Source organism: Gouania willdenowi, chromosome 20, assembly GCF_900634775.1.
Source record: "Gouania willdenowi chromosome 20, fGouWil2.1, whole genome shotgun sequence".
In the NCBI taxonomy this organism is placed as follows: Eukaryota; Metazoa; Chordata; class Actinopteri; order Blenniiformes; family Gobiesocidae; genus Gouania; species Gouania willdenowi.
The window spans coordinates 5972653-5986076 of NC_041063.1; the positions used below are offsets into that span (position 1 = coordinate 5972653).

At 35.9% G+C, this 13424-nt stretch overlaps 1 protein-coding gene across 1 annotated transcript; it reads left to right on the plus strand.

The window, feature by feature from the left end:
- Positions 1-2616: 2616 nt before the first annotated feature.
- Positions 2617-11603, plus strand: rgs9bp (regulator of G protein signaling 9 binding protein). Its single transcript, XM_028434124.1, has 3 exons — positions 2617-2804; positions 8902-9208; positions 11206-11603. The coding sequence occupies exons 1-3, from the start codon at positions 2709-2711 to the stop codon at positions 11601-11603; spliced, it is 801 nt and encodes a 266-aa protein (XP_028289925.1). The 5' UTR covers positions 2617-2708.
- The last annotated feature ends 1821 nt before the right edge of the window (positions 11604-13424 follow it).

Below are 13424 nucleotides of genomic sequence, written 5' to 3' on the forward strand. Positions count from 1 at the left end.
TACTATTTTGATTACTTACACCAAAAAGTAATGCGTTACAGGAAAAAGTAACTTTTGAGTTTCTTAGAATTAAAGAATGTATTTATTTTCGGTCATTTGTGTCCATACAGCTTCATATTAGTGCTGTAATAATATAATAATCCACTGTTGATCAACTGCTATAAAACAACCATGTGATGTGCATATAAAGCACAAAACAGCTGCTCCAAAATTAAAACAGTAATTTTTCAGCCTTAGCACAGTAATATAAAGTAAGCTGTGCATATTCCAGGTGCACATTCTGCTGTTGAAAATGCTTATGAAAATAAATGTGGAAAAACAAATTCACAGCATTTATCTCAGCTTCACAATGCTAAAAATATCAGATAAACGAGCTGCTGTTAGTGACTCAGCAGCAGCGACAGGCTTCTTTACAACAACATACCGTGCAATAGTTTGGCTGACCTGTTCCTGGATAACAGTCACAGTCCGTTAATATCCAGCGTTAGCTTGGCTTCACTGATGCATCTTTTGGTGACAAAAATAATGTGCGTATTTCCACTCTGAGAAGCTCGTCCTGCTCTCGCATTGACTCGCCATGATTGGCGCACGTAATGTAAACAGAAACACGCTGACAATTCTTCTTTTACTGTTTTACCGTGTTTGGCACGGCATCCCACAAAAATATGTAGCGCCACTGTAAACAGGAAGTACACTGCAGCTAGCAAAGTAACGGACAAACGCACCATATTGTAACGGTAACGGCGTTATTTCTTTAGAAATATATTGCGTTACAGTACTAGTTACTGTCAAAAGTGAGGTTGGGAAACCACTGAGTGGGAGGCTATGGATACGTAAACATATCCATAGCCACGGCCTTGCGGAAAAGCTTTTTTTATTGGGCTTTTGCAATACATTTCAATATGGAAGCGTCTGGAAAACCCTCTTATGAAAGCATACAAACCTTTTCGTGATATTTGAGTGTTTTTTCAAAATTCAGGTGGTACCATTAACATTTTTTATTGAACCATTTAGATTTTGTGATTTCCAAGAATTGGAAATGCAGCTATTGGGGTAATGAAGTGGACCTGGTTTTTCGTGACACAAACTAAAATGACTTTTTTTCAAAATCTTTTATGTAGAATGACATTCAAGTTTTTGTGCATCAAACATATGGTGACTGGACAATTTGAATTTTGAATTTGAAATATTTTATTAATCCCCGGGGAATTCAGTTTTTACACTGTTATCTTTAGGGACATGCTTCTCACACACATAGGCCCGAATCACACACATGCACAAACGGGACCTGTGGGGGGTGCTTTTACAATGAAGAGCAGTATTGGGGGTTTGGTGCCTTGCTCAAAAGGCACCTTGGCAGTGCTCGAGAAGTGCCCTGGCACCTCTCCAGCTACCAGAACAACTTCTGTATTCTTTGGTCCGCACCGGGACTTGAACTGGCGTGTTTAGTGGTGATTTTCTCCAGATACACTTTTGAAGTTCTTGGTTGAAATTGTCTTTATGGCCTGACAGAAATGAAGATATTATGTGCTCTGAAAAAGGAATGAAAAAAATCTGTCAAGTGCAGCAGCTGTAAATCTGTAATAACTTCGACCAATGAAAAAAAAACAAACCGTTTTTTTAACCAATCACGTCTCCTTGTCTCCCTGCTTGTTTTCGACCCCTCACGTGCATGAGCTCACACTGAAAGCGCGTCACCACTGACAGAGTTTTTGGTCACGTTTTTTAACATATATAATGGTAAAGTTTATTGTTTACTTACTGCTGAATGAGACATGAGACAACAAAGTTTCTACACAACACAAGCGATGAGCTCAGCTCCTCTTCTGCAGCAGCTGTGCGCATGTATGTGAGTGAGACGGAGCACAGAGGGGAGGGGCGAGGGGGGTAAAGGCGGAGCCATCGGGGAAGCTACGTTCAAAATCATGCTAGCTTTTGAAAATCACCTACCCTACCTTTAAGTTTGCAAAAATTATCTTGCAATGGAGGGATCCAGAGTTGTGACATTGCAAAAAATGCTGAAAATCATCAACCTGCATTACAAAAAAAAAACTATCAAAACTAGAAAGCTAGGATTTTTCCACTTTATTAAACAACACACACTTGATATTTCAGTGGGTCACATTTTGCCTGAACATATTTAGAAAATTTCACCTTTACTGCAAGTGTTGGTGAAAGGCAAATGTTTCATTGTTGCATGGTTAACTTTAATCTGATTTATCAAAACAGGACCTTCTTCACTCCCCCACCATGCATTTGTCCTGCAGCACGCTGACCTTTACAGTGGAGTCAATGAGGTGTAGCTGCTGTGGTGTAGTGGAGGACACAGTCTCCTCCTCTCACTTATTCGAAGGACCATTATGGTAGACATCCAGCTCTCTCTCCCTCTCCCTGGTCTCTGTGATACTTAATGAGATTAGCTTTACTTACCCTGCGTCAGTGCGAAGGGGTCAATCAGAGGATTAGCACTCTCACTTCAGTCTCTTTTACTTTTCAAATCCATATTTTTCACGGCCTTTGAAGATTCTGAACTATCACGTCATGCACTGCTGTTTCTCCACGTGGAATATTATACGTCATTATGCTGATTGGAGACTGACGTCGTTCTGCACTGAATGAAGCATCCTCCAAGAGAAGAAAAGGGAAGTTTTGGGCCAAAATCCTGCCTCTTGTAACGGAGTCTGTGAGACTCAGGCCAGGTCTTCCTTATGCCACTGGTCAACAACAAAGTGGGCAATGACTGCACGCTGGGAAAAGATAAAGGTCTGGCTGATGAAAAGGCACAGGTGGATTCTTTGATGAAGGTACAATATTTCATCATGTGCTATATTTCAGATTTTCTCATAGTTTTAGCACATTTTTCATCCTCGCGGTCATGACCCCATGTGGGGTCACCCGGAATTCAAATGGGGTCACCTGAAATGCCTAGTAATAAATAATTTTTTTAAATTACTGATTAACATTATATTTTTGTAATTTAAAAAAATCATTATTGCTTTTCAAATTAACTGTATTCTATACTTTAATTTCCTCAAATAAAGTTCTAGTTTTAAAAATACATTATCAAAATTAAATAGTTGTATAATGAAAATCTAAATTATATTTTTGTAATTTTTTTTAATTAGAATTTTTCAAATAAAACACCACACAGTCTTAAACAACTACTTTCACTATCTCAAATATAAATTGTAAAAAATATATGGTATAGAAATTAAATAATAATAAAAGTGAAAATTACATTTTTGTAATTTTTTTTAATTGTAGATATTTTTCAAATTAAAACAGACAATTCTAAACAACTACTTTCTCAAATATCAATCTCGAAAAAAACAAATAATTAAAAAAAACATGATAAAAATCTCTACGCTAATGCATCTTGTCATAAACATGATCAAATTGTGATCAAAATGAGGTCACGACACATTGGGAACCACTGCTTTAACTTTCTGACCGTACCAGGTTTGTTTCATGGTAACATCTACATTTAAATGATTTTAATGGTTAAATGATGAAAACGAAGCATCTTAGTTTAGTTTTAGAGGTGAACCTTCTCCATAGTAATATATACATATTAGACTGCACATACACAAAACAATTAATTGTCCCTTAATACCTTAGGGGTAAAAATGCACTCTCAGTGAAACAGATTTTATGGTTCGGTGCATCTTTTGGCTCCGAGATGAATGAAGTCATGGCTGTTCCTAAAAGAAACTATGCTTTAAGTTAGCAAGAATGTGAAACCAAGATTAATATATTTTTAAAGGTATCTACACAAATAAAAACAGGTATTTTACACACATTTTACAAAGTTAATGGAGATGCAACATGTGTAGAAATAGCTAAATTATGCAGTCATGTGTGCACAGGTTTTCCCCACTGATAATGCTTTAGTCATTCTTGGAAACGTAAACATGATCTTAAGATGTACTTTTAGAGTTTAAAAAAATTAAAAACACTGCATTTAATGATAAATGTTGACATTTATCATTTAATGCATTGATAAATGTATTTAATGATAAAAATATTTATTTTATTTTATCATTTCATTGTTGATTTATAATTTATCATCAATAATAATTTAATAATATTTTTTTATTATTGACTTATTTCTAAAAATTGTGTCAATGTGAAATCCATTCATTATGAGAAACTTCATTACTATATTTGTATGTACTAAAAAGTAGCCGGAGTGCATTAAATCTGAAATAAACACTCCAAAGTATAGTGCAAACTGTCATTTTAAATATCGTATTTCTTAGAACTGAAGAAAAAAAACAAATATCATTAATGAATCAATTCATGAATGAATTTAATAGTTAAATTCTTGCTGGCGCTCTAAAGTAGACAAGGTTACTCAGGCTTATCTAGAAATAGATCAATGATAATGAGATTATTTGCAATATATTTCAATGAATGAAAGCTAATCCTCAAAAACTCACACTCTTTCCTGCGTTCCGACACATTTTAGACACATGTTGGAGATTGTTGTAATAATATGGTTTGGTTCTAATGAACTGCACTGATGTTCAAAGCTAATGTGTGTTTGTTTAGTAGTGTAGAACTGCTTAGGGTTAATACAGCCACAATGCTTAGTTGAGATTAGTGGTCCACATACTGTACCTGATCAGGTGGTGTGACTTAGTCTGCATCAGTAATGGTTTACGTCAGGGTTGGGCTCAATTACATTTTTCAATTACAATGCTGTCTTCAATTATCAATGTTCAAACACAACTCGATTATGATTTCGGTGACCAGCATTTTTGCCAGATACAGCGAAAATTGCAATTTTTATCTTTCATCATTGTATATAACATATTTGTGTATTTGTAATATTGTTATTTATCTTATTTTATCTTTTATTATTGAAATGTGTGCACTTGTATTTATTCAATTAACAGTCTTTTACTTTATGTACATTTCTCTTTCTTTCTTTGTTTAGTGTTTATTTTTTTATTTGTAATATTTCTTCAGCTGCTGTAACGCAAGTAATTTCCCCCTGAGATAAATAAAGTACTTCTGATCATTTTTTCCCTGAAAGTCAATCAATTACATTCTCAATTACTAAAGTTCGATATAAATTAATCAATAATTACTGAGCTTTTTTTTTTTTTTAATAACCCCATAAAGCGTATTTCCTTCCTGGTGTTAGCCTCTCTGATGATAACAGGTTAGTTTTGACCCATGTCTTAAATCAAATGTTAAAATACCAGAAAAAATATTATCTATCATGTAATTTGAATTTCATCTCTTGGTTATCTTGTTAAGCTTCCTAATCAAAGAAAATATTGGCATTCATATTTTTGGTGTGGGGTTATTAGCCTTTTTTCTGTCAGTGTATGCCTAGATTTCAACTGTAACATGGTTCCCCAGGTTTATGTTTAATTAAATTGTAATTGACAGTTTCTATAGAATATTTATGCCTATTCTAAAGTCAATTATCTGAACTCAATTACAATTCAGTTATGATTACAACAGCCAGCAACATACAGTGGTGTGAACACTTAGATGTTTCAGATTATCAAACAAATATGAACATTAATCCAAGATAACACAAATAAACACAAAATGCAGTTTTTAAATTAATGAGGAAGAAAAAGATCCAAAGCTACATGGCCCTCTGTGATAAAGTGTTTGCCCCCCAGCTTAAAACATCACTGTGGTTGATCACACCTGAGTTCTATTTGTGTAGCCTCACCCAGGCCTGATTACTGCACACCTGTTCTCCATCTAGAAATCACTTAAATAGGACCTACCTGACAAAGTGAAGAAAACCAAAAGATCCTCAAAAGCTATAAACATCATGCCGAGATCCAAAGACATTCCGAAACAAATGAGAAAAAAAGGAATTGAAATCTATCAGTCTGGAAAAGGTTCTAAAGCCATTTCTAAAGCTTTGGGGCTCCAGTGAACCACAGTGAGAGCCATTATCCCCAATGGCCAAAACACGGAACAGTGGTGAACTTTCCCAGGAATAGCCAACCGACCAATATTACCCCAAGAGAGCAGCAACGACTCATCCAAAAGGTGACAAAAGACCCCACAACAACATCTAAAGAACTGCAGGCATCACTTGCCTCAGTTGCAGGAGACATATTATAAAAAATCTACTTTTGCAATTTTTTTGATCACATATGAGGTAACTTGAGTGTCCACCAGCACACAAAATGTGAAATAAAACCATCCAGTTGTTTGTTTGTGGTCTGTGTAAGTCTTATAAAACAGAGAAAATTGCTCCATTTCACATTTTCTACATTTGTGACATCACAAGTGAAAATGGGAATCAACGTTGCCAGATCAGATGGACAATTTCTAGCCCAATCACATCTTAGAACCTGACCATTCCAATAAAAACAGCCCAAACACGAACCACGAATCTGGCAACACTGTGTTTGTGACATAATGCGATGCAGCAATCGGACAAAAATAGTGGACTGTCACCTTGAATGGACTATTCCTGTAATCTCTTCATGAGATGATGACAATAAAGCAAGGTAGCAGCTTTGGTAAGTGTTTGAAGCATCTGTAACAGCTGCTTTTGCTGTTGAAGCTGCTGTTGCTGCACGGCGTATACACGTCATCAAACAGTGCTTTTCTGACTCTCAATCACAATTGAAGAAAACAATAACAAGAATGTGTGAATAGCAAAAGAAAGTCGCTAGTGATATGTTGTGTGGAGTAATATGCGGAGTCCGCGTCTAAAGACACGCCCACTCAAACAGCCCGGTTTTAGAATGAGTCAGAAAGTAACTTTTCAGAGGGCTAAAACTCCAGAAAACAGGCGAGTTGAAGAAAGTAAACCTTAAATACTATGTTGTTTGGGTTCTGAGAACAAATGGAGATGGGTGAAAAATAGCATAATATGTCCCCTTTAAGGTCAGTGTTCATGACTCTACCATTGGAAAGAGACTGGGCAAAAATGGCCTGCATGGCAGAGTTCCAAGACCAAAACCACTGCTAAGCAAAAAGGACATTAAAGCCTATTGGCTGGGTGAAGTCAGCACTTTCTTGCATTTGTATAGGTGTCTATGGACAAAGGCAGGACTTCTATACATTTTTGTATATGAATGACCACCAGCAGTAGACCATAGTAAAAGACTATTTTTTCGCATTTCAAAAGAATGATACATGAACACAGATTTCTCAGAAACTCCGGATATCAGCTTTAAGGCTCGTCTCATTTTTGCCAGAAAACATCTTGATGATCCCCAAGACTTTTGGGAAAATATTCTGTGTATTGATGAGACAAAAGCTGAACTTTTTGGAAGGTCTGTGTCCCATTACATCTGGCATAAAAGTAACACCACATTTCAGAAAAAGAACATCATACCAACAGTAAAATATGGTGGTGGCAGTGTGATGGTCTGGGGCTGTTTTGCTGCTTCAGTACTTGGAAAACTTGCTGTGATAAATGGGAGCAATTACCAAAAAATCCTGAAGGAGAATGTCTGGTCACCTGTTCATGACCTCAAGCTGAAGCCAACTTGGGTTCCACAATAGGAGTGTGACGATATCTCGATACGGCGATATATCGCAATATTTTTCCGCACAATCGATAATCAATATGCTCCCACTAAGTATCGATTTTTTATTTATTTTTTTTCAAAACCTTTTCTGCTTTTTCACTAAAATGTGTAGGTACGTCTTCACAGAAATTTTGTCAATGTTTGTTGAAGGAACCAATATATTGTTTACTGGAATATTGCTCTATAATGGTGTCACTGGCAAGAAAGACCCTATTTTTTGTTTACAGAAAGCACTATTGGAGATACTTATTCATTTACATTGGTATGTTGACACTTATTTACAGAAATGTTTCACTAAAATAGTGTCACTGTTCATAGGACACTTTTTCAATTTATTGTCTTTCAGAGATATAAAATAAAAATTGTATTTTTTCACTAAATCTTTTTTTTTTCTTGTTATGTCATAGATTATGGTAGATTGATTTCTGACCAATATATCAATAATCGCAGTATCGTCATATCGTGAGATAATCGTTATCGTGAGCTTTGCATCGCGTATCGTATTGTGAGGTACCCAGAGGCTCCCGTCCCTATTCTACAGCAGGACAATGATCCTAAACATACCAACAGATCCACCTCTGAATGGCTGAAGAAAAACAAAATGAAGACTTTGGAGTGGCCTAGTCAAAGTCCTGACCTAAATCCTATTGAGACGCTGTGGCATGGCCTTAAAAAGGTGGTTCATGCTCCAAAACCCTGCAATGTGGCTGTATTACAACAATTTTGCAAAGATGAGTCAGCCAAAATTCCTCCACAACGTTGTAAAAAGCTCATTGCAAGTTATTGCAAAAGCTTGATTGCAGTAGTTGCTGCTAACTATGGCCCAACCAGTTATTAGGATTAGGGGGCAAACACTGTTTCACACAGGGCCATGTAGCTTTGGATTTTTTTTCTTCCTCATTAATAAAACCTGTCATTTAAAAATTGCATTTTGTGTTTACTTGTTATCTTTGACTAATGTTTAAATTTGTTTGATGATCTGAAACACTTAAGTGTGGAAAACATGCAAAAAAGAAAGCGATCAGGTAGGGGCAAACACTTTCACACCACTGTATATATACATCTGAGAAACATACATGATCAAAAACTAATTCTAAAAAAAAAGTCTTTGGGGTCGCCAGAATTCCTTGATAAAAAAAAATGTGGGAACCACTGCACTAAATACTGTTTAAATTCTTTAAAATGTGTTATCACTCGTTCATTCCATCATCAAGATCTATAGTTGTTTTTAAATAGTTTTCTAAGCAAAATGTTGTAGTTCGACAAAGAGGGGATTTGGATTCAGAAATGAGAGAAAGGGGTACTTAAGCCTAAATAGTTAGAGAACCACTGCACCAAAGGAAATCGTTCTTATATTTAAATCTTTTCTTGCCCTCAGGTGGTGGCATGTCATCGACATCTGGCCTCGTGTGTCGGAGGGTGCACGGATGGCCTCCAGCTGCGAGACGAGCTGCGGCAAACACGAGAAAAGGCCCAAAAGTTGGCGACGGCCATCTGTCAGCGTCTGACTTTGTATCTACGGGATAAAAGTCTGGCGCCGGAGACGCGGAAGGAGCTGGAAATCCTGTGGGTGTCGTTCTCCTCGTCCCTCGAGCTATTTCACGTCGACATGTGCAAAGTTTACAACGTGGCCGACATCGTCTCTGTAGGCAACGCCGCAAACCTGGTGAAGACTGGACTACAAGGTAAACGATGGAGGAATGTACTCGTACATATTTCCATTTGAAGAGAACACGAGTTACTAATGGTATGAGAAAAAACTCAATTTGGCGATATGTTGCGCTATTTCATCGCGCGATTATATTTTTTGATCCAAAAAAATGTTCAAATCGATTCATTTTTAAATTTTTTTAATGAAAAAAACATTTAATTGCGCTAGCATATGCATAGCACGTAAACTCCCAGTCACTAGGTGTCAGTGAACGCACCATCAAACCTTGTTAAACTCTCTCACTCCTCAATGCATTTTAGCTGGAAGTTGATTGCACTTTATTTTCATGAAACATACTGAACATGTATGTTGTTAACTATTTTTTTTAAGAATTTAAAACAGAATCAAAATCTGTTGTAGTAGCAAAAGTTAAACATATTTGAAAAATATAATTTGACAGTTTAATAAACATACCACTTGTTTTTCATATTGTTAGTTGAATAACAGTTAGTTACTGACTTGTTCTGGCATGTTTAAAAAAAAAAAAAAGTATTTCATACCACTTTAAATTTGTAATTATTGATATTGTGATATATCGTGAAGGATATCGTATTGTTTAGTATTGGAATATATTGTATCGTGACATGCAAATTGTAAATCGTATCATCAGATTCACTATTCATATTCGTCAATAATAAAATAGTGATTAATCACCACCTCTATTGCTAATGAGTAGGAAATTAAGTTCACGTTTTATATTTTTTTTTACATATGTTGGCCAAACAATAATGGGCAGAAGAATAAAAATTGACCGTGATAAAAAATGTTAATAGTTCATAAAAATTTGGTATTGATGAGCTCTGTAGATGATAAATGCCTTTTTACGATCTTTAATGTCTTGAGGTTCATATATTTTTGGATGAATTAGAATTTTTTCCCAATCAGTTAAACTTGAACTTGGAACCCGATTACAGTGAGTTTTATGTGACAATAATTGTTTCCAGTTGAATTCAGGCTCAAATTGGCTTGATTTGTGACGTTAGCTTAGGTCAGTGTTTCTCAACCTTTTCAGTCCGCAACCCCTAAAATAAAGGTCCCAGAGAGCAGGGACCCCCACTGTAGCTGAAGGTGGTTGAACACAGACATGAATATTGAAGAACAGTCATGTGGAGACAGGGCCATCTATAAGGGGGAATAATGGGGAGAGATTTTTGGGGTCCATCCATAAAGTCAGCAAAATGATGGTCTATTGTTCTATGAATCTGTGATAACCACATTTATTTATTCATCTGAATAATATCCACTGTTATCTAGGAACCTTTATTATTATTATAGTCATCTTAAAGATGGAAGTACTTCTTTTAATCAGAAATAAAATAGGTTAAAAGTGACCAAAAATGGTGGAAAAGGTGGTGAAATGGGATTTTAAAAAAACACAGAAATTGGTCAAAAGTTGCAAATTAGAGTGAACAAAAATGGACAGATAAAGTGGTAAAATGGGTTCAAAGTTTCAACATTGAAACAATTAGTTTAAACTGGCAAATAATGGGCATGATAAATAGTGAATGTGGTTAAATTGGCCAAAATAATCATGAAATATGGTGAAAAAAGATTAAAAGTGACAATAATGGATTGGGTGAAAATGTGGTGGAAAGGGTTTAAAAGTGACACAAATATCTTGAAAGTGGAAAAAATGTGCAGAAAAGGCATGGAAATTTGATTTAGAAGTGTCAGAAATGGGAGTAATGTAGCAAAAAAACATTAAAAGGAGCAAAAATCTGGCAAGAAAAAGTGACGTAAATAGGTTACAATATAGCAAGTTTGGTGTAGTTGCAGAAAAAGGAGAAAAATAACCAAAAATGGGCTCAAATTGTTCAACAAAAGAATATTTTTAGTTTCATGAAGGCATCTGGAAACAGCTTCCCAGTGTCTCACGGCCCCTAGGTTGAGAACCCCTGGCTTAGGTCTCTTTAATGACACCTGGTTACCAGCCATTATTTGTGGGTAATATTACTCCTTATGATCTTCCAGGAGGGGGGTCAGAGGTCGCTGCTCGAGCCCTGAGCTGGTCTGACCTGAACCAGGTCCAGACTCCAACCATCACTGATGGACTGGAGCTCCAGGAGAGGTGCACCATGGAGAAGGAGATCACTCACATTGATCACATGATTGAAGACATGGAGCTGAAAGTGAACGTGTTGCGGTGGATGGTGGAGCCGCGGCAGCCTGAGGGTGGAGGGGGTGGAGAGGGTGGAGACCCTCTGAGCAGCAGCAGTGACACAGCGTCCTTAGCTCTGCTGTCTGTGGACGAGGAGCAGCTCCAGCCTCACACTCACTGCCATCAGAGTCACATCTTCATCTTCTTGCTGCTGCTCACCGTCGTTCTAGTGGCCATCACTTTGTCTGTGTGTCTCGTCCTTTTCTCATGAGCAAAACTATCACATTTCATCTAAAACAGAACTGGTTTTATAAAACAACACATTTTTATGGAAAAATCACTTTTACACCAGGGGTTTTCAATTTTGGGCTCGTGACCCCATGTGGGGTCACCTGAAATGTTTAGTAATAATACAAAGTTTAAAATTACGCATTAAATTATATTTAGAAAAAAATAAAAAAATATTTTAATTGCAGTAGTGTCCTTACAGCAGGATTTTTTAACCTTGGGGTTGTGACCCCACGTGGGGTCGCCTGGAAATAAAATGGGGTCACCTGAAATGTCTAGTCATAACAATATTACAAAAAATTACTCATTAAAACTTTTACTTTACTTGTAGTGGTGTCCTTAGAGCAGGATTATTTAACGCTGGGGTCGTGACCCCATGTGAGGTTGCCTGCTAACAAAATAGGGTCACTTGAAATGTCTAATAATAACAACATTTAAAAGAATTACTCATTAAAATTATATTTAAAAAAATGTATTATTTTTTAATTGCAGCAATATCCTTAGAGCAGGATTTTTTAACCTTGGGTCTTGACCCCATGTGGGGACGCCTGTAAAAAAAAATGGGGTCGCCTGAAATGTCCAGTAATAAAATTTTAGAAATTTCTCATTAAAATTATACAAAAGACAGGATTTCTTTTTTCAATTGCAGCAGTGTCCTTAGAGCAGGATTTTCAACCTTGGAGTGGTGATCCCATGTGGGGTCACCTGGAAATAAATTAAAATGATGTTGCCTGAATTGTCTAACAATGAAATAAAAAAAATTCTCCTTTAATATTTTGTTTAAATTTGATTTATTGTTATTGATCTATTTTGCACAATTAAAAAAACGATACATAATATCACATACATAGATATAGAGTGCATAGATATAGAATGCAGGAAAAGGAAGAAAGCTCAAAAAGCTTAAATAATTATTAATCTTTCTCAAATTTAAACACCACACAAAATCTCAAACAATTGTATTTCTATACTTTCACTTTCTCAAATATAAATCTCGTTCAAATAAAAGAATTTTAAAGAAAACAAAGTGATCGGGGGGGGTCACGACCAGAAAAAGGTTGGGAACCACTGATTTACACAGTTACTCTGCATTTATTTAGATTTTCTATAGATGTCACACGCAGAATGTAAATATATTTATTTGTTATTGCTGTTGAAATGTAAGAAGATAATCCCACATCCATGAGGTCTGGACTGATCTTTAGTTTCACTGAAAAAGACTATTTCATTATTGTTACGAGTGAGAAAACATGAAACCATTGGAGCTAAAGCTTGGTAGATACTAGCAGACATAAAACCAGTTGGAAGTCATTCATTCATAAATACTTATGGAAAAACCCTATTGTGTCATAATGCATCCAAATCTATACATGTACTCTGTTCAAGCACTTTTTGATTGAATCGTAAAAGTTTAAATAAATTCTGCACAATGAAACGTGCATAAAAAGCCAATACAGCAATTTTAGAATATGAATTATCATCATGGAGCCTCAGTCATTTCTATAAGTTTGTTGAGAGATGGAATAAAATGTGCATTGATTAAAAATAAATAAATAAATAAGATGAATCACTGTGAGCTCAGTGCTTTAGTCTGTTTTTTTCTCAGTGTTAACATATTTGCTGAAGTGGGATAAAATGATTTTTTTACAGTAGCAAATCTGATGTTGTGTCATCAAGTCAATTAACTTGAGTTTAACCAATGAAAATGACTCATTCATCATCACTCATTTGTACGAAGCCCGGCAAGGGTCAGGGGTATAAAAAAAAAAAAATCCAGTGAAAATCTGTGCCCACAGTTTATAAT

Bases quoted from the DNA above. Each gene is read 5' to 3' on its own strand.
- rgs9bp (XM_028434124.1), top strand. From the start codon at position 2,709: ATGCCACTGGTCAACAACAAAGTGGGCAATGACTGCACGCTGGGAAAA. The intron at 2,805-8,901 runs GTACAATATTTC...TCTTGCCCTCAG, and splicing joins AGGTGGATTCTTTGATGAAG to GTGGTGGCATGTCATCGACA. The intron at 9,209-11,205 runs GTAAACGATGGA...ATGATCTTCCAG, and splicing joins GGTGAAGACTGGACTACAAG to GAGGGGGGTCAGAGGTCGCT.